The sequence below is a fragment of the Schistocerca serialis genome, chromosome 10, assembly GCF_023864345.2.
Source record: "Schistocerca serialis cubense isolate TAMUIC-IGC-003099 chromosome 10, iqSchSeri2.2, whole genome shotgun sequence".
In the NCBI taxonomy this organism is placed as follows: Eukaryota; Metazoa; Arthropoda; class Insecta; order Orthoptera; family Acrididae; genus Schistocerca; species Schistocerca serialis.
In genome coordinates this window covers 171,288,837-171,311,297 of record NC_064647.1, presented here as the reverse complement: position 1 = coordinate 171,311,297, position 22,461 = coordinate 171,288,837, and the positions used below count along the sequence as shown (strand labels likewise).

At 45.5% G+C, this 22,461-nt stretch overlaps 1 protein-coding gene across 1 annotated transcript in view; it reads right to left on the bottom strand.

Annotated features, from left to right (window-relative positions):
- LOC126424639 (uncharacterized) overlaps positions 1-22,461 on the bottom strand; it is a gene marked incomplete at its 5' end in the record, with an annotated part of 146,099 nt that overhangs the window by 95,303 nt on the left and 28,335 nt on the right. The window contains one exon of the mRNA XM_050087372.1: positions 17,700-18,060. Within this exon, the coding sequence (XP_049943329.1) occupies positions 17,700-18,060 (361 nt within the window). The remainder of the gene's footprint in view (positions 1-17,699; positions 18,061-22,461) is intronic.

The following is a 22,461-nucleotide window of genomic DNA, read 5'->3' as shown; positions in this document are numbered from 1 at the left end:
AGTTATCGTCTACAAAATCATCAGACGATCAATTCCAATTACAAAATTATCTAGAGAGAATTTCTGTATGGTGCGAAAAGCGGCAATTGGCACTAAACAAAGACAAGTACGAGGTCATCCACATGGGTACTAAAAGAAATCCGATAAATTTTAGGTATACGATAAATTTCACAAATCTAAGGGCTGTCAATTACCTATGAATTACAATTACGAGCAACTTATATTGGAAAGACCACATGGATAATATTGTGGGGAAGGTGAAACAAAGACTGCGCTTTGTTGGCAGAACACCAGAAGATGCGAAAGACCCACTAAAGAGACAGCCTACATTACACTTGTCCGTCCTCTGCTGGAATATTGTTGCGCGGTGTGGGATCCTTACCAGGTAGGATTGACGGAGGACATCGAAAAAGTGTAAAGAAGGACAGCTCGTTTCGTGTTATCGCGCAAAGGGGTGAGAGTGTCACTGATATGATATGCGAGTTGGGGTGGCAGTCACTGAAGCAAAGGCGGTTTTCTTTGCGGCGAGACCTATTTACGAAATTTCAATCACCAACTTTCTCTTCCGAAAGCGTAAATATTTTGTTGACACGCACCTACGTAGGGAGAAATGATCATTTTAATAAAATAAGAGAAATCAGAGCTCGAACGGAAAGATTCAGGTGTACCTTTTTCCCACGCGCCGTTCGAGTGTGGAATGGTAGAGAAGTACTATGAAAATGGTTCGATCAACCCTCTGCCAGGCACTTAAGTGTGAATTGCATAGTAACCATGTAGATTAAGAAGTAGATGTATTGAACCAGAGATGGTCAAATGTAGTATCGATTGTGTAGTAGCGTCGCTGCTCAACAGCGATCGCTGGTTCTAGGTGTTATGGGTAATGTGTTAGAGTAACTCTATATAGAGAGAGAGGTATGGAAGACATGCAAGTGTAAAAATGTAAAGAGTAACTTTAGATAAGAGATGTATGAAGGACTCTCAAGAGTAAAGACGTGTTGTATTTGATGTGTGTTGGATATATACTTACTCGCTACGGGCAGTAATGGTTTTTATTTGCAAGATACCATACTGGAAATAATTAAGGTAAAGAAAGTTGTTTGTTACCAATGCAATGGGCATATTCGCAAGTGATGATTGAGACAATGTATAGCACTCGCATCCAATGATTTTGTAAGCCTAGTTGTTAATGTGTAATCAGTTTATTGTGTCTTAATTGTGAGAATTATTAACTTTCAAACAGTCAAGATACAAGTTTTAAAGTTAGTGCCATATTGCTACTTACCCCAAGTCAATACCAGTTGCCAGACCCATGTCATTTTTGATTAAGAATTTTGCTCGAAAAGTTATTGTCTCAGTCATATTCGATTTACGTAAAATGTATGCTAAGCAATAGTCTTGCACAATGCAACTGCACTATGCAATTTAAAGTACTAACAGAGAGCAGTGCAAAGAGCGATAGCATTCATTAAGTACAGGGACCATTTTTTTCAGATTGCCAAAGTTTTATTTCATTACCAGGGCCAATTTCAAAGCAATAGTATTGCAACCGAGTCAGTTTTGTGTTACTAAATTCATGCAGTTTTGGTTTGGTTTAAAGTTGTTGACAGTTTACATTCTCGCAGTCAGAAAAATTCAGTACAGGGCAAAGCGCATAAGCGACGAGATAAAATATGCATTCGCATGCCATTCCCATTCTAACAGATGTGCTGCAGACTACTGCCAGCTACGTACTTTCAATCACATTAAAAACTTAAATTTTTCACTGTAAACTAATCATTTCAACTGTTTGGACCCCAAAGGAGTAGTAAATATTTTGCTACGCATGTTAAATGTTAATCGTGAATAGATCAGTTGTAAGTTCCGTATGATAGTGATTCATTGCTTCAACATCTACTCTTCTTCACTGTAACTAGCGAAATTTAAAATATTTAAACAGCGAAAAAATTAAAAATGTTCAAGGAAATTCAGGAACACAGCAATACAATTCACTTAGGAATGAAATAAATAGGAACTGCACGGAAGCTAAGGCTAAATGGCCGCATGAAAAACCTGAAGATGTCGAAAAAAAATGGTTGTCAGAGGAACCGACTCAACATATAGAAAAGTCAAGCAAGTGTCGCAACATTAAGAGTGTGACAGGAATTCGACTACTTAATACAGTGGACAGAGCAGATGGGTGGAGAGCACACTGAAGGCCTCTATAAGGGGGACGAATTGTACGATTATGATGTAAAAGAAGAAGAAACAAGAGTCGACTGGTAAGAGATACGGGATCTAGTAGTAGTATCAGAACGTAGAAGAGTTTTGAGAGATTTAGGATCAAATGAGGCAGGAGGCATCGATAACGTTCCATCTAAATTTCTAAAATCATTTGAGGGAGTGGCAACAAAACGACTATTCACGTTTGCGTGTAGGATATACGGTACGTGTGAGGCGAGAAATCATCAGACTTTCGGAAAAAAAACATCATCCACACAATTCCCAAGATTGCAAGATCTGACAAGTGCGAGGATCATCACATAATCAGCTTAATAGCTCTTGCATCCGAGTTGCTGCCAAGAATAACATACAGAAGAATGGAAAAGAGAACTGAGGATTTGTAACATGCTGCTCAGTTTGGCTTTAGGAAAGGTAAAGACATCAGAGAGACAGATCTGACATTGCGGTTGATAATGAAAGGAAGACTAAACGAAAATCACGGATTTGTCTGCATGGAAACACCGTTTGACTATGTAAAGTCTTGCACAATGTTCGAAATTATGAGAAAAATAGGGGTAAGCTCTAGGAAAACCTGAGTAGTATACAATGTCTACAAGAGCCAAGACAGAACAATAGCACTGGAAGATCAGGAACAAAGTGCCCTGATCAAGCAGAGTGTACGACAGAGATGTGGCCTTTAGCCCCTACTGTTCAGTCTCTACATCGAAGAAGCTTAATAGAAGCTTAAAAGAAAGGTGCAAGAGTGCGAAGTGAAAGGATATCAATGATAAGATTGGATGATGGCACTGCTATCCGCAGAGAAAGTGAAGAAGAATTACAGGATATGTTGAATGGAATGAGAAGTCTAATGAGAAAAGAATACGGATGAAGGGTAAATCGAAGAAAGATGAAAGTAACGAGAAGTACCAAAAATGTGAACAGCGTGAAACTTAACATCAGGATTGGTGATCAGGATGTAGATGAAGTTAGAGAATTCTACTACCTAGGCAGCAAAATCACCCATGACGGACGGAGCAATGAGGATATAAAAAAGCATAATAGCACTGGCAGTAAGACCATTCCTGCCAAGAGAAGTCTACTAGTTTCAAATATAGGCCTTAATTGGAGAAAAAAAATTCTGACTGCGTACGTTTAAAGCACAGCACTGTATGGTAGTGAAACATGGACTGTGGGAAAACCGGAAATTAGGTGGACGGATACAGTAAGAAATGAGGAGATTTCCCGGAGAAAGGAATGTATGGAAAACACTAAAAAGAAGAAGGCACAGAATGGGAGGACATCTGTTAAGACATCAGGACCGAGCGAGGTGGCGCAGTGGTTACCACACTGGACTCACGTTCGGGAGGACGACGGTTCAATCCCGCGTCCGGACATCCTGATTTAGGTTTTCCGTGATTTCCCTAAATCGCTCCAGGCAAATGTCGGGATGGTTCCTTTGAAAGGGCGCGGCCGACTTCCTTCCTCGTCCTTCCCTAATCCGATGAGACCGATGACCTCGCTGTCTGGTCTCCTCCCCCAAACAACAACCCTTGCGGCAACAATAAGACATCAAGGAATGGCTTCCGTGGTACTAGAGGGAGCTATAGAGGGTAAAAACTGTAGAGCAAGACAGAGACTGGAATACATCCAGCAGATAACTGAGCACGTAGGTTGCAAGTGCTACTCTGAGCTGAAGACGTTGGTGCAGCAGAAGATTTCACCGCAGTAAGCCAGTCAAAAGACTGATGACATACACAGTATGGAAGATTACACTTTTTCATCGTTGCAGTAGTTGTTACATGCATTTCCCAAAGCGGAATGGTTTACGACCAGCAGTGCTCATACAAGTTTCGCGAAACCACACCTCGCAATTATACCTGATCCATTTCCCTCTCTTCACACATCAGAGGTAGCAACCACAAGGTACGTTTTCTTCCTCAGAGTCAGATTTTGGTGATGATGATGAAAATGAATCGTCTTCTGGATTTCAAGGCTTCTCTTGAATATCCAACGCATTTCTGCAGCCCTTGACTTTCTTTCCTTGTCTGTTTTCAAATTCCGATATATTCTTCCATCTTGCACGATTGAGATAAACTGGTGAAGCCACATGGGAAGCTGAATTTTTCCCTCTCCTCGTTTTTGTGGTACCAGGATGGTTTTCGTTGGCAGTGGTAAAGCAGAAGAAAACGGTAAACATGATGTTGCTGAACTCCGACTTCTCGAATTCCTTGAAAGATCAGTAGGAGTTGCAGGACCTTGGTTTACGTCTGATTTCATATCAGAGAGGGACATCGCTGAGGAATGCGGACGAAGGAAGAAATTTGTGTGATGGTAGTTTGTTGGGTTAAAGGGAAGTCTTCCTTCCAGATCCCTTCACAGTATTTCATACATTAGTTCCATATCTCCAGACCACCTCAGCAAATTTTTTATTGGCGGCCAAGGGATTATTGTGTATAATTGGGCTACATGGATTCTTTAACAAAAAATAAATAATACACTTTATATTCCTATTTAGAAAGCCCTTCGATGACCGATTCGTATAATCACATTCCCTTGAATTTTTTAAAAATGTGAGCAGTTCCTCTAATTTGTAACAGATACCGCTAGTTGTCTTGTTGACCGATCTGGTGGATCCCATACAACTTGTAGCGGAAACATATGTAACTAGCATTCATGCATTTCAGCAATATACCTCATTTTAAACATATTTAATATGACGTGGCGGATCATTATGAACAATACAGTCTTACCTCTTCTGTTTTCTTCTGGGTGATCCCTGTCTGGGTTATATACAGGGAGGTCCAAAAAGATGTATCCACTGTTTAAAAGTCCATGATTTGCAAACTAATTGACAGAGTTGTCTCATTTTTGGTGAAAGTGTTGCTGAAAGTCCAACTTAAAGATATCAGTGTAGGTGTTCGAAATGGTCACCATTAACATCCACACACGAACGATGCCGCCGAACTGCAGCACGAACTACTGACTGCAACCCTTTTTATTGCTCATGAAAACCACACATTGCATCTTGTTCCACCATACAGCGAGACCTTCACAGGTGGTGGTCCAAATTGCTGTACACACTGGTACCTCTAATACCCAGTAGCACGTCCTCTTCCATTGATGCATGCCTGAACTCGTCGTGGCATACTATCCACAAGTTCATCAAGGTTGGTCCAGCTCCTCAACGGCGATTCGGTATAGATCCCTCACAGTGGTTGGTGGGTCATGTCCTCCATAAACAGCCCTTTTCAATCTATCCCAGGCATGTTAGATAGGGTTTATATGTGGAGAATATGCTGGCCACTCTAGTCGAGCGATGTCGTTATTCTGAAGGAAGTCATTCACAAGATGTGCACGATGGGGGCGCGAATTGTCGTCAACAAAGACGAATGCCTCGCCAATATGCTGCCGATATGGTTGCGCTATCGGTCGGAGGATGGCGTACACGTATATTACAGCCGTTACGGCGCCTTCCATGACCACCAGCGGCGTACGTCGGCCCAACATAATGCCATCCCAAAACAGCAGGGAACCTCCACCTTGCTGCAGTCGTTGGACAGTGTCTCTAAGGCGTTCAGCCTGACCAGGTTGCCTCCAAACACGTCTCCGACGATTGTGTGGCTGAAGGCGTATGTGACACTCTTCGGTTCATTCGGCATGTTGTTAGGCCCATCTGTACCATGCTGCATGGTCTCTTGGTTGCAAAGTGGGACCTCGCCATGGACGTCAGGAGTCAAGTTGCGCATCATGCAGCTTATTGCGCACACTTTGAGACGTAACACGACGTCCTGTGGCTGCACGAAAAGCATTATTCAACATGGTGGCGTTGCTGTCAGGGTTCCTCCGTAGGTAGCGGTCATCCACTGTAGTAGTAGTCCTTGGGCGGCCTGAGCGAGTCATGTCATCGACAGTTACTGTCTCTCTGTATCTGCTCCATGTCCGATAACATAGCTTTGGTTCACTCCGAGACACCAGGACACTTCCTTTGTTGAGAGCCCTTCCTCGCACAAAGTAACAATGCGGACGCGGTTGAACTGAGGTATTGACAGTCTACGCATGGTTGAACTACAGACAACACGAGCCGTGTACGTCCTTCCTAGTGGAGTGACTGGAACTGATTGGCTGTCTGACCCCCTCCGTCTAATAGGCGCTGCTCATGCATGGTTGTTTACATCTTTGGGCGGGATTAGTGATATCTCTGAACAGTCAAAGGAACTGTGTCTGTGATACAATATCCACAGTCAAGGTCTATCTTCATGAGTTCTGAGGACCGGGGTGATGCAAAACCTTTTTTGGTGTATGTAATTCAGGACCTGTTAAAGACAAGATTAATTTCTTCAGCTATGGAATGTTACCAAAGTTTGTTGTTCAATTATTTTTTCTGTATACAACTGTTGTAATTGTCTATAGTTTATTAGTTATCTTAGTTTATCTTAGTTAAATAATCTTACGTCGCATTTACAGTGAAAATAATTCCTCTTGTTTTTTTCCTAATTCTAACATTAACATTTTTAGTCTCCGGAAATAGAGATACACTGTGCACGCACTAATTTAAAATCTTTGATCCAATAAAATTTCACTCCACCACATACTTATCTTTGTACCTGATGATGGCGTAACAACCGAAAACCGGTTCGTGAAACAAATAATGGATACTATAGAAATTTACCCCAGTGTTACGTGAAAGTCATTCACTACGTTCAGCATTTTCACTGTTGCTCTTCTTGGAGAACGCTAGCTTCATACCATGTCAGCCATAGTCGTTCTATCGCAACACGAAATTCAGATGATTAATTTCAGAAGCCAAGTGGTTCTCCTAACATATACTTTTCTCCCTGTGTACCAATGTATATAAAACTGTTCTCTTCTGGAATGGGTGTCAAAAGCTCTGGGCGCTACGATATGAATCAGTGTGTGTCGGCTTGCGGTTCTCTGCGTGACAGAGTCGTCCATCCGACTTTCGTTGTACAAAAACATCTAAAAAGGCAGCCTTCCTTTTTCGTCTGTTTCGAAAGTGAACTCGATGTTCGGTTTCATCTTGTTCAAATGTTCAAAGAAGTGCTCAACACCTTCTACGCCGTATGACTAACTGTGTCCAAACAGGTCTCGGTAGGTCCAGCGGTACCGACCGGCCGCCACGTCATCCTTAACCCTTAGGCGCCATCCGATGCGAATATGGAGGGGCATGTGGTCTGAACACCGCTCTCCCGGCCGTTGTCAGCAAGTAGCTACTCAGTTTGCCTCACATAAGCTGAGTGCACCCCGCTTGCCAACATTGTTCGGCAGACCGGATGGTCACCCATCCGAGTGTTAGCCAAGCCCGAGAGAGCTTAAATTCGGTGATCTGACGGGAACCGGTGTTACCACTGCGGCAAAGACGTTGGCTTTACCCCGTATGGCCAAACCATAAACGTGTCATCAAGATGGCGCTAAAATGAAGACGGATGAAGGGGAGCTCACTGTTTACAAAAGTTCCTTGTGGAGGACACACTGAAACTGTTGGCGGAGCATTTTCCTGAAACGATACAGTTATTCCGACATGTTATGACGACCAAGTACTTGTTGTACGGTGGTAATTTTTGTGAAATGACGGGCAGAATGACTGTTGCTAGTCTCCAGCAGTGGCGAACCTTTTTTATGGAACATTTTGATGAACGTGCATTAAATTCGGTTCCCATTCGTCCATCTTCACTTATTGAAGTAATGATTGTAAGTAGGCCAAATGCCTTCAAGTCGAAGTGACGTTGTAACTAATTCATGTCATTCTGCTTACATGTTCCGTTTTTATATCTTGCCACAGCTACACTACCCCTGTAAGAGGTCCATGACTAAGGAATTTTTTGCTAGCGCACTCGAGCGGATGTAATTTCGATGGATTGCTCACGCGCTGCCTGCGATATGTAAGCTATAAGAGAATCTCAGACCAGAGAGCAGTGTTGACTGCAGTAGGAACTGTGTGGCAGTAGGAGTAAGTTGTTGCTAGCAGTCTGGTGTATCGAGTTGGGTGGGTCGGTCGTGGGGAGCGATGGCGGTGCCCGAGCGATGTTGTATAAAGAAAAAGCAGCCTCGCGCATATGTACTACTGTTATATCAAGTCCCATGTAAATATTTTTAAAGAAAATCTAATAATAATAATCTTTCTCATAAAAAGTAACTTTTGACAATCATTCATTTCAATTTAAAGAATTTACTAAATTCTCCAATCCATGGTCATTCCGATTATTGTAAAGAAAAATCAGTTGTTTCTTTTTATACATGACAAATCTATCGGCCAGCATTGCACTGGGCTGTGCCAGAAAAATTTCTTATAAGAGCAGATATACACTCCTGGAAATTGAAATAAGAACACCGTGAATTCATTGTCCCAGGAAGGGGAAACTTTATTGACACATTCCTGGGGTCAGATACATCACATGATCACACTGAGAGAACCACAGGCACATAGACACAGGCAACAGAGCATGCACAATGTCGGCAATAGTACAGTGTATATCCACCTTTCGCAGCAATGCAGGCTGCTATTCTCCCATGGAGACGATCGTAGAGATGCTGGATGTAGTCCTGTGGAACGGCTTGCCATGCCATTTCCACCTGGCGCCTCAGTTGGACCAGCGTTCGTGCTGGACGTGCAGACCGCGTGAGACGACGCTTCATCCAGTCCAAAACATGCTCAATGGGGGACAGATCCGGAGATCTTGCTGGCCAGGGTAGTTGACTTACACCTTCTAGAGCACGTTGGGTGGCACGGGATACATGCGGACGTGCATTGTCCTGTTGGAACAGCAAGTTCCCTTGCCGGTCTAGGAATGGTAGAACGATGGGTTCGATGACGGTTTGGATGTACCGTGCACTATTCAGTGTCCCCTCGACGATCACCAGTGGTGTACGGCCAGTGTAGGAGATCGCTCCCCACACCATGATGCCGGGTGTTGGCCCTGTGTGCCTCGGTCGTATGCAGTCCTGATTGTGGCGCTCACCTGCACGGCGCCAAACACGCATACGACCATCATTGGCACCAAGGCAGAAGCGACTCTCATCGCTGAAGACGACACGTCTCCATTCGTCCCTCCATTCACGCCTGTCGCGACACCACTGGAGGCGGGCTGCACGATGTTGGGGCGTGAGCGGAAGACGGCCTAACGGTGTGCGGGACCGTAGCCCAGCTTCATGGAGACGGTTGCGAATGGTCCTCGCCGATACCCCAGGAGCAACAGTGTCCCTAATTTGCTGGGAAGTGGCGGTGCGGTCCCCTACGGCACTGCGTAGGATCCTACGGTCTTGGCGTGCATCCGTGCGTCGCTGCGGTCCGGTCCCAGGTCGACGGGCACGTGCACCTTCCGCCGACCACTGGCGACAACATCGATGTACTGTGGAGACCTCACGCCCCACGTGTTGAGCAATTCGGCGGTACGTCCACCCGGCCTCCCGCATGCCCACTATACGCCCTCGCTCAAAGTCCGTCAACTGCACATACGGTTCACGTCCACGCTGTCGCGGCATGCTACCAGTGTTAAAGACTGCGATGGAGCTCCGTATGCCACGGCAAACTGGCTGACACTGACGGCGGCGGTGCACAAATGCTGCGCAGCTAGCGCCATTCGACGGCCAACACCGCGGTTCCTGGTGTGTCCGCTGTGCCGTGTGTGTGATCATTGCTTGTACAGCCCTCTCGCAGTGTCCGGAGCAAGTATGGTGGGTCTGACACACCGGTGTCAATGTGTTCTTTTTTCCATTTCCAGGAGTGTATATGCGTTATCCAGCGACTTCATTGAGGTAAGAATTTTCAATTTATTCAGTATGGTCTTTCAGGACCATGACGCAGCACCGCTGACGTCCAAATTTACCAGTTTAGATTCACAGTCAGTCAATTAGTGAAAGGTTATAAGTGAGTCACATTTTTTGTTAGGAGGTTAGAGGTTAGTCATATTTTATTATTGATAGGTTATGGAATTTATTTATTGGGAGGTTACGCTGAATGTGAATGCTATACATATTATTATTTTATCTGTTGGGAAGTTACACCCCCACAACCGTCCGGATATATAATACAGGTATACCTTATGATGGTGAATAGTTAGGCAATTTGAAAACTGTCATGGCAAACACAAATTGAAGAATCACAAAAGATGGCTGGTTGCAGTAATTTCTAGAAACGTTTGTTCGCTGATTGTTTTCATTTGCAAAATGTCCTGTCCGCTTGTAGTAACTTGTAGTAAGTGGTGTTCCCAGTTTTATATAGATTCAATGAAACCTGAGGACCATTTAAACCCTCACATGCAGAGCCATTCAGTCTAAACCCCAGTGTACCAGTGAAAGGATAAAACTGGGGCACATTTGTATGTTGCACCCGAATATGATTTTGTAAACGATGTATGTCTTTGATAGGCTTTGTATCGCAGACCCAGAGATACTGACAGTGTGTGAGTAAGACAGCGCTTGGCGCACAGTTGTAGGTAGCTGTCTGTGAGGGAAAGACGACGGAGTAGGCAGTTTTCGTAGTGTGCTGTATGAAGTCACCAACTGTTAGATTAATGTAGGTATTTCAGTACTGTTGAACATGGGAGAAGAAGTCTTCATGCAACCAAGGTAAAGATGTTAAATCACTACGATTTCTGTTTTTGCCAGCGAGTTAGTATAGACAAGTTGGATGATGATTTGCAATTGTTGAGTAACCCCATAATGTACGTGAACTGTTTTGATAAAAAGGCTAGTTCGATATTTCAGTTTTGTAATGTTTCTAAGGTTTGTTAACATAGCCATATATAATTTGATGATCTGAGTTTATGTTGGATTGTTGTTGTGGTCTTCAGTCCCGAGACTGGTTTGATGCAGCTCTCCATGCTACTCTATCCTGTGCAAGCTTCTTCATCTCCCAGTACCTACTGCAACTTACAGCCTTCTGAATCTGCTTAGTGTATTCATCTCTTGGTCTCCCTCTATGATTTTTACCCTCCACGCCATCCTCCAATACTAAATTGGTGATCCCTTGATGCCTCAGAACAAGTCTTACCAACCGATCCCTTCTTCTAGTCAAGTTGAGCCACAAATTTCTCTTCTCCCCAGTTCTATTCAGTACCTCCCCATTAGTTACGTGATCTACCTATCTAACCTTTAGCATTCTTCTGTAGCACCACATTTCGAGAGCTTCTGTTCTCTTCTTGTCTAAACTATTTATCGTCTATGTTTCACTTCCATACATGGCTACACTCCATACAAATACTTTCAGAAACGACTTCCTGGCACTTACATCTATACTCGATGTTAATAAATTTCTCTTCTTGAGAAACGCTTTTCTTGCCATTGCCAGTCTGCATTTTATATCCCCTCTACTTCGACCATCATCAGATATTTTGCTCCCCAAATAGTAAAACTCCTTTACTACTTTAAGTGTCTCATTTCCTAAACTAATTCCGTCAGTATCACCCGACTTAATTCTAATACATTCCATTATCCTCGTTTTGCTTTTGTTGATGTTCATCTTATACCCTCCTTTCAAGACACTGTCCATTCCATTCAACTGTTCTTCCAGGTCCTTTGCTGCCTCTGTTGGATTAGTGAAGCCAAATAATATGTGCTGTTTAAATCTCATTGTTTGTGAATCAGTTGTGAGTAATGTAACTTCAATTGTCAGATGTTTTTGAGAAGACAAACTTAACTTGCAATATAATTTTGCTAAGAAACTTAGTGTTAGTAATTCAACATAATCAGTACCGCCTCCCTGTCCAGGACATATTTTTTAAAGAAATTGAATTTTCTTATATGTTCTCGTTTATCAGGAAATGAATTACATGTGCATTTCAAGTATTACGGCCAGCATTGCACACTGCTAAACCTGTAGTTAGCATATTTTTGTTTTTCATGAGAGACCAGAATATATCGCGTTCCACCGTTGCTGCTTTAGAGGTAAGACAATTTAATTTGTTTGTGATTTGCACAGGGACCAAAGTTATCAGTTTTGAACAGGGCCAGTTGATTCAGTGCCTAAGGGGAGTGACTGTATTACTTTATTGGTATTGGGAGTTGCATTGCCCAATCAATTACTGTAAAGTTTTGGTAACAATAACACAGAGTAAAAACATCACTTGCACTTACAACACGCAACACGAAAATTCGAATTCAGTACCCATTGCACAGATCAGATCGAGCATTATTTCATATGTTTAAAGAACGTTTCACCAGGAACAGGCCCTTTATTTTTTTCAAGTGCGCTAGTAATCTTACGGACTAGTCAGAAGTATCTGGACAATTCTCTGTGGAAATCAGCAGCAGATGTGACAAGATGGCGTCCTGCCAGCATAAAAAGAGGCGGGGAATATTATGCTGTCAGTGGAGAAGAAGTAACCGCAAAGAAATGGTTCAAATGGCTCTAAGCACTATAGGACTTAACATCTGAGGTCACCAGTACCCTAGAGTTAGAACAACTTAAACCTAACTAACCTAAGGACAACACACATATCCATACCCGAGGAAGGATTCGAAGCTGCGACTGTAGCAATCGCGCGGTTTCAGACTGAAGCACCTAGAACCGCTAGGCCACCGCGGCCGGCAAATGTGAAGGACCAACCACAGCTAAATCAAGACGAAGGAGACCTTGTGCAGTGATGGGCAGGGACCGTCGAGCATTGGGTGGTGCGACCAGTGGAAGGAATCACTCGTGAGTTCTGAAGTGCTACCAGCAATTCTGCGATGACTGTGCATAGGAAGTTAATAAGAAGGGGTTATAATGGTCGAGGACCTCCTCTTAAGCCACAAACTTCTGTAATCAATGCTAAGCAACGCTTGAGGTCGTCTAAGAGGAACACCAGTAGACTGTATGTATGTATGAATTAAACCAGGGATCTAGAAACCATGGAGAGGCTTTGTCCCGTCATAGCCCTCAGTGGTTCACATCTCCACAACAGGCCACAGCAGTCCACCCACCCCACCACCGCCCCACACAGAACCCAGGGTCATTGTGCGGTTCAGCTCCCAGTGGACTACACCCCCCCCCCCCCCCCCCTTGGGAGCGTCTTATACCAGTCGAGTGTAATCCCAAATGTTTGCATGGACAGTGTTTGTGCAGCAATCGCTGGCACAGTGCAACTGAGGCGGAATAAGGGGACCCAGCCCGCTTTCGCCAAGGTAGATTGAAAAGCGCCTTAAAAACCATCCATAGACTGACCAGCACACTGGACCTTGAAACCAATCCGCCAGGCGGATTCATGCTGGGGACCGGCATGCCTTCCCACTCTGGAAGCAGTGACCAAACTGATAAGGTCATCAGTCCCTAGACTTACACACTACTTAAACTAATTTATGCTAAGAACAACACACACACCCATGCCCGAGGGAGGACTCGAACCTCCGGTGGGAGGGGCCGTGCAATCCGTAATGTGGCACCTCTAACTCTGTGGCCACTTCGCGTGGCCGGGCTAGTAGACAGTAATTGTCTGGAAACGAGTGGTTTGGAGTGATGAATTATGCTATATAGTGTAGCATGGATGGGTCTGGATCTGGTGAATGTCTGGAGAACCTTACTGCAATCACTGTTCTGCCAACAGTGAAGTATGGGGGAGGTATGGAGTTGTTCTTAATGGTTATGGTACAGTCGCCTAGTTGCGGTCCAGAACACAGTAAACGAGGAAGGATAGGAACACTTTTTCAGTATTGTGTACTGCATACAGTAGCGGAATAGTTCAGGTACGAAGATTCTTTCTATCAGCATCACAGTGCACCCTGTCATAAAGTGGTACATGTGAGGCAATGCTTTGTTGGCAGTAACATCTCTGAAATCGACAGACCTGCTCAGAGACCAGACCTGAACCCCACGGAACACATTTGGGATGAGTTAGGTCGTCGATTTCGCTCCAGATCGCAGCACTCAACGGCACTACCTTGTCAGATTCGGGCTCTTCAGTAAGAATGGGCTATGATTCCTACACACACACTGAGACACTTGATTGAAAGCGTCCGCTATACAGTTCAAGACGTCATAATGGCATTGAATAGACCACGAAATAGTAATGTCCACTACGGCCGCGGCTGGTCCCGGCGGAGATTTGAGTCCTCCCTCGGGCATGGGTGTGTGTGTGTGTGTGTGTGTGTGTGTGTGTGTTTGTCCTTAGGATAATTTAGGTTAAGTAGTGTGTAAGCTTAGGGACTGATGACCTTAGTAGTTAAGTCCCATAAGATTTCACACACATTTGAACATTTTTGAACGAAGCCCGCCCGGCTGGCCGCGCGAACTAACGCGCTGCTTCCCGAGCGGGAACTCGTGCCGGTCGCCGGCACGAATCTGCCCAGCGGATTAGTGTCGAGGTCCGGTGTTCTGGCCAGCCTGTGGATGTTTTCAAAGCGGTTTTCCATCTACCTCGGTGAAACCGGGCTGGTTCCCCTTATTCCGCCTCAGTTACACTATGTCGGCGATTGCTGTGCAAACACTGTTTCCAGGTATGCATACACCATAATTACACTACCACGCAAACATTTCCAGGTATGCATACACCATAATTACACTACCACGCAAACATTGGTATGAGACGTTCCTGGCGTAGGGGGATTGGGGGGGGGGGGGGGTCCACTGGGGGCTGAACCGCACAATAAACCTGGGTTCAGTGTGGGGCGGCGGTGGGGTGGGTGGACTACTGTGGCCTGTGAAGCACTGAGGGCTACGGTGGGACGAAGCCACTCCGTCGTTTCTAGGTTCCTGGTTTAATACAATACAATACAACGTCCACTAATAGGTGGTTAGCTGGGAAGAGTACACTGAAGCCCTCTGCGAGGGAGAAGACTTGTCTGATGGCGAGATGGCGTTCTGCCAGTCTAAAAGGAGGCAGCGAATATTATGCTATCAATGGAGAAGCAGCAACAGCAGAGGAAATAGGAGTCGACAGGGAAGAGATAGGGGATGCAGTATTAGAGCTTTGGGCCAGCCAAGATCAAATAACGCAGAAGGAATAGATAACATTGCATCGGAATTTCTAAAATATTTCGGGGAAGTGGCAACAAAACTTTCGGTAAAACGTCATCCGCACAATCTAGAATATTGCAAGAGCTGACAAGTGCGACAATTTTCGCACAGCTTAAAAACTCAGTGCATGCAGCTTTCCGACAAGAATAATGTACAGAACACCGTAAAGGAAGACTAGGGATCTGTTAGATGACGAATAGTTGCCTGTAGGCAAGGTCAAAGCACCAGAGAGGTAACTGTGACGATCTGTTTGATAATGAAAGCAACAGTGGAGAAAAATCAAGCCACGTTTATAGAATTTATCGATCTCGAAAAAGCGTTAGACTATGTAAAACTGTGCAGGATGTACGCAAAATATGGGAAACCAATAAGGAAAGACTTACAAAAAACAAGAGGGAACAATAAAATTGGAAGGCCAAGAACGAAGTGTTCAGATTAAAAAGAGTGTAAGGCAGAGTTGTAGTCTGTCGCCCCTATTGTTCAATCCGCACAGCAAACAAGAAATGATGGAAATAAAAGAAGGGTTCAGCAGTGGAATTAAAATTCAAGGTGAAAGGATGTCAATGATACGATTCGCTGATAACATTGCTATCCTGAGTGAAAGTGAAGAAGAATTACATGATGCGCTGAATAGAATGAACAGTCTAATGAGTACAGAATATGGACTGAGAGTAAATCGAGGAAAGACGAAAGTAATGAGAAGTAACAGAAATGAGAACAGCGAGAAACTTAACATCAGGATTGGTGGTCACGAAGTAGATGAAGTTCATGTATTCTGCTATCTACACAGCAAAATAACCAGCGACGGACGGGGCAAGGAGGACATCAAAAGCAGACTAGCATTGGCAAAAAGGGCGTTCGGGGCCAAGAGAAGTCTATTAGTATCAACTATAGGCCTTAATTTGAGGAAGACATTTCTGCGAATGTACGTTTGGAGCACAGCATTGTATGGTAGTGAATCATGGACTGTGCGAAAACTGGAACAGAAGAGAACCGAAGCATTTGAGATATGGTGCTACAGACATATGGTGAAACTTATGTGGATTGATAAGGCAAGGAATGAGGTCGTTCTGTCCAGAATCGGAGAGGAAAGGAATATGTGGCGAACACTAAAAGAAGACGGGACGGGATGGGAGGACATTTATTGTCACATGAGAGAATCATGCACACAATTCCCAAGATTGCAAGAGCTGAAAAGAGCGAGAATTATCGCACGATCAGCTTAACACCTCACGCATCCAAATTGCTGACTAGAATAATATGAATAATATACAGAAGAATGGGAAAGAAAATTGAGGATGCGCTAGATGACGATCAGTTTGCCTTTTCACGTTCATAGGGATTGTCGACCTAGAAAAAGCGTTCTACAGTGTAAAATGGTACAAAATGTTCGAAATTCTGAGAAAAACAGGGATAAGCTATAGGGGGAGACGGTAAACACACAGTATGTACAAAAAACAAGAGGGAATAATGAGAGTGGACGACCAAGAATGAAAGGCTTGGATTAAAAAGTGCGTAAGAAAGGGACGTAGTTTTTCGCCCCCACTGTTCAATCTGCACACAGAAGAAACAGTGTCGGAAATAAAAGAAAGCTTCAGTTAGGGGTGGAAGGTAATCAATGATAAGATTCGAGATGATACTGCTATCGTGAGTGATAGAGATGAAGAAATACAGGACTGCTGAATGGAATGAAAAGTATAATGAGTACAGAGTAAGGAATTAGACTAAATCGAAGAAAGAGGAAAGTAGTATAGGAGTAGCAGAAATGAGAACAGCAAGAAAACATTAGGACTGGAGATCGTGAAGCAGATGAAGCTAAGAAAATCTGCTACCTAGGCAAAAAAGTAAATCATGATGGACGGAGCAAGAAGGACACAAAAAGCAATGTAGCGCTTGGAAAAAGGAATTCTTGAACAAGAGAAGTCTGCTAGTATCAAATGTAGGTCTCAATTTGGGGACGAAATTTCTGAGAATGTACGTTTAGAGCACAGCATTCTATGGTAGTGAGACACGGACTGTGGGGAAACCGAAACAGCAGAGAATCGAAGCCTCTGAGATGCGGTGCTACAGAAGACTGTTAGGAAGACTGATAAGGTGAAGAATGAGAAGGGAAAATGGACGAGGAAAAGAGCGTATCGAGAAAAATGACAAGAAGAAGGGATAAAATGATAGGAAATCTGATAATACCTCAGGGAATAATTTCTATGGTATTATAGGGACCTATAGAGGGTAAAAACTGGTAGACGAAGACAGAGATTGGAATATGTCCAGCAAGTAATCGAGAACGTAGGCTGCAGTTGTGACTATGAGATGAAAAGTTGGGTGCAGGAGAGGAATTAGTGGCACGCTGCATTAAAACCTTTTCAGAAGGCTGACGACTAAAGAGAAATGTGTCCAGATACTATTGGGCAGATAGTGTAGTTTGAATGTTTGGGAAGGTTTTACACTTGAGGTAAAATTTTGGATGAGACTGGGTCTTGCACGGGTGAGATGCGACGTTACTGGACTATGGGGATGGTGACGGGGCGGGGTGGGGTGTCGGCTGCCCTACCTTGCAGGGTTGGCGGCGTCCCAGGCGTTGGGCACGAGCACGTTGTCGACGACGCGCGCGTTGCGCCAAGTCTGGAAGCGGTCGGACTCGTCGTCGGGCACGCGCACCCCGTGCACCACGGGGATGCCGTCGGCGCCCACCTTGAGGACGCTCTTCTGGCGGCGCCACCAGTCCTCGGAGGAGTCCTTGCTGGCAGAGGCGTCGCCGGCCACCAGCAGCTTCCCGGAGCTCACGAAGACCGGCGCCGGTACCCCGAGGGGCTGCGACACCAGCCGCTCCTGCCGGCCGCCGGTCGACGCCGCCGGGGGGTCGTCCTTGAAGACCAGCCCCACCGGGGACACGCGGATCGACACGCTGGAGCCTGGTGACAAGCAAAGCCGGTCTCAATCTCGCTGCAGCCACTGCCTGTGGTGAGATCCTGGAACACTATGTGATCAAAAGCATCCGGACACCCCCAAAAACATTCGTGAGAGCGCAGAATGGGATGCCCCGCAGAACTCATGGACTTCGAACGTGGTCAGGCGATTGGGAGTCACTTGTGTCATACGTCTGTAAGCGAGATTTCCACACTCTTAAACATCCCTAGGTCCACTGTTTCCGATGTGATAGTGAAGTGGAAACGTGAAAGGAGACGAACAGCGCAAAAGCGTACAGGCCGACTTCGTCTGTTGACTGACAGAGACCGCCGACAGTTGAAGTAACGCGTAATAGGCAAACATCTAGACAGATCATGACACAGGAATCCAAAACTGCATCAGGATCCACTGCAAGAATTATGATAGTTACGTGGGAGGCGAGGAAACTTGGATTTCGAGGTCGAGCGACTGCTCATAAGCCACACTTCATGCCAGTAAATGCCAAAGGACGTCTCGCTTGGTGTAAGGAGCGTAAACATTGGACGATTGAACAGTGGAAAAACGTTGTGTGGAGTGACGGATCACGGTACACAATGTGGCGATCTGATGGCAGGATGTGTACTGTGGGCATGGTGTGTAGTGCCAACAGTAAAATTCGGAGGCGGTGGTGTTATTCATGGAGGGGACTTGCACCCCTTGTTGTTTTGCGTGGCACTATCACAGCACAGGCCTATATTGATGTTTTAAGCACCTTCTTACCTTTTTTTTAAAAAAATTTTCTTTATTTCATAACATAATAATTATACAAAATGACCCACCACCTGAATGATTAGTGGGTCCTATGTTTCTAGTTTTATAATAGCAGCTTCTACATTCTACTTGACTACAGACAGTACTATAATTATTACTAGGCAGACTACTTCTAATTTCTAGTTACTACGAAAGGTTAGTATTAACTGCCTGCAGCGTTACAGTTGTGCCAGTGTTAATAATATAAACCTACTTGGATGCTTCGCTCATAGAGCTAATCCCTATGAGCGTACCCCTGGCACAGGGCAGGCAAGAAGTTATTTATCGCTGCAGGTTCCTAACTTACTATCCTATTCTATTTAACTAAATCTACTTCCTATGCTACGTCATAGTCGGTGCGTTGTCTCAGTTCAGGATCACCCCAGTCCCCCTAGTCCTGCACGTGGCGGATTCCAACTGTAAAGTCGACCTATCCACGAACAGGCGGCACGGGATTGGGGCAGTGGTCACAATCGGTGATTTCTATTTATCTAGTCACGAAGGTCTCTCAGAAAAGTTTTTAATACTTTTTGTGATACCTCGTTGGCTAGCGTATTCAGTCTCTGAAAGATCTCCTCTTGTCTTAGAAGGTCATAAGTGTTTGTACTTGGTAACTGTCGTCTCAGTGTTTCGGCTACATCATGGAAAAGGGGGCACTCGTAAACCACATGGTCAAGAGTACCCTCCGGTGCGCCGCCACAGTCGCACGCAGGCGTCGCCCTTTTCCCAAACCGACCAGTGAGAAAGTGGAACAATCCCCGAGTTGGCTCGAAGTATTTCATTATCAATCTTTCCTTAACATCTGGTAGGAGCTGAAAGGTTCTTCTACCAGTTTCATCTGACTCCCATATCTCCTCCCTTCCCCGTATCTCCCCTTTTTCCCTGACTGGTGCCCCCATAATTTCCTCTACTTGGTGATGTTATCTTTTTTGGCCCAGTACCATGCAGCCTTATCTTTACATCCAGGGGAGAGAGCCCATTATAATTAACAGGGCTCCTCCCGGAGATGTTCTATATGCTCCCACGGACCTTAGTATCATGTTCCTTTGTACTCTCCTCACCGTCACGGCAGGCACCACCCTCGTGAGCCTGTGAGCCCAGACTCCCGAGCCATGACCCACTATTGACGTCAGTATACTATTATCATAGAGCTTAATTAGATGAGGCGGAAGGTGGAATCTCTTATGTCCGATGGAAATCAGGTTATTTAGGAGTTGTAGTGCTTTCTGGGTTACGGTTTCAGTGTGCTTGCAAAGTTCCACCTTTCATCGATGATGATTCCCAAGTAGCGCGTTTCTCGTCTCCGAAGAACCGGCGTACCGTCAATTCTCACGGTTGGGTTTCTCATTAGCTGAGTAAGTCGACTTGGCTGGTGAGATAGTTATCTTGGTGTTGCGGCACCATAGTTGTAGTTTGTCTATTGCTCTCTCTATTTTCGGTTCTATGTCCTCGCGACTTCGGCCGCCGACCAAAAGGAGGAGGTCGTCAGCGTAGGCTATCACCTCTAGCACCTCTTCGCTCTGTTGCAGGCTTTCCAGAAGAGGCTCCATGTGGATGTCCCAGAAAAGGGGACCCAACACGGAGCCCTGGGAGCAACCCTTGGTGATAGTTTTCCCGACTTTCCCGCTAGGGGATGATAGCCATACCTCCCAATCTTCACAATAGCTCCTCAAACAGCCATATAGCAGCCCTGGGCACTCCTTCTCCCGAAGGCAGGAGAACAGCGAAGGCCACCACGGTTTGTCAAAGGCGCCACTGATATCCACCATGATGCCAACAACATACTTACACGGGGCTGAGCCGCAGACCCCGGCCGCCAGGGCGATTGCATCAGATGCCGATCGTCCCGGCCTGAAACCGAATTGCCTGCCGCTCATCCCTTGCAGCATGCGGTGAGCAGTCAGTCTGTCAGCTAATAACTTTTCGAGAAGTTTGCCAAAGCCGTCCAGCAGGCAGATGGGCCTGTAGGATTTGCCCTCAACAGGGTCCTTCTCAGGGCCTTTCTTAATGATTACCACATTTGCGGTTTTCCATATTTTTGGAAATCTGCCCTGCCTGAGGCATTCGTTGAAGAGATGTGTGAGCGGCGCAACTAGCTGTGGGGCTAAGAACTGCACCACCTCCGCCCAATGCCGTCTGGCCCGGGGGCTTTTCCTTTCTTTAGGGACTTGATGAGAGCAGCAACCTCCTCCTCAGAGAAGGGGTGGCCCGCTTCGTCATTTACATACCTAGCAAGGTCTTCATTCTGTAATTGACGCTGCTCTTCGGTGTCTTCATTCCTGTCATCGTCAGGCAACAGGAACCGGAGAAGGACCTCGGCAGTTTCCTGCCAGGATTCCGTCATCCCGTCCCCGTGCCTGAGCGTTGATATCATCGTTGGGGAGCGGATCTACTCCCTCACCAATCTATATGGCACACCCAAAGGGTCGAGGGCCAGCTGGTTGGTTACAAAATTTTCCCAACTTTTTATTCTGGTCTTCTGTAACTCTTTTTGAAAGTTATCTTTTGCCTCCCGGTATAACTGCAGCCATCTTTGCTTTTCCCACCAGACGACACTGCGCTGGTAGTGATTCCTGTCTCCTGACAGACTGACGCAGTTGTTGTAGCTCGGCTGACCATGGTGCCGGTGTGGCCGCCACGGCCCTCCTCCTGGTTGGTACGGCCGCCTTCATCGCCCTTGTTATTGCACGTACCAGCCCCTCGGCTCTGTCGTCCACGTTAAAGTCCTGTCGTGCGTCCCCTTCTGGTAATGGAGGAATGACGCACTCTCTGGCCAGGCGTTCCCACTCTGTTTTCCTAAAATTTCTTTGCACCTCCCACCCCACGGCCCAGCGGCACTCTCTATCTCCTACAATAAAGGTAATTAAATTGTGATCACTAGTGGTGGCATTGTCTACCACTCTCCACTCTTGGAGCATATTTACTGCGTTTGGCGTGACCAGCGTCACGTCAATGTTGGTACCCTGTCCCCCTCCGGCCACGTAGGTGGGAGGATTGCCTGGTCTGTTTGCCACCACTAGTTGAAGAGCCATAATCATTTCCTCTGCTTTAGCACCACTTTCATCCCTTGTGCCACTATACCATAGGGGGGATTTGGCGTTTATGTCAGCAGTTATAATGATTTTGCGTCCCCGCAACGCCATGGCCACATTCACTCGATGGTCTATGTGCTGTTCAATTCTGTCTCCCTACTGGAAGTACATGTTAATGGTGATTACAATTCCAGCAGGAGATTGTATCTCCACGACGCTGCAGTGACTATTGGAGTACTGTGACAGAAGTGTTACGCGCAGTGCAGTGTTTGTTACCAGGATGGCCGCTCTGGGGATGTCCCCACTGCTAACGGTTTGCCATGTTGAGGCAGTGAACGCAACTTTTCCAGCCAGAGAGTACGGCTCCTGTAAACAGAGTACATCCAGTCTCTTTTCCACCACTTCCTTACAGAGCTCCTGCATTACTAGTCGACTGTTATGAGTATTGAGTTGTCCTATTTTTATTTTGGTCGTCGTGGAAAGTAAGCGTGTATGTGGTCATGTGGCCAGGTTTTGTTCCAGTCATATGCTAGTCGTCCGTTTGCCATCACTGATTCATGGTAGATTTCATCTAGGTCAAATTTT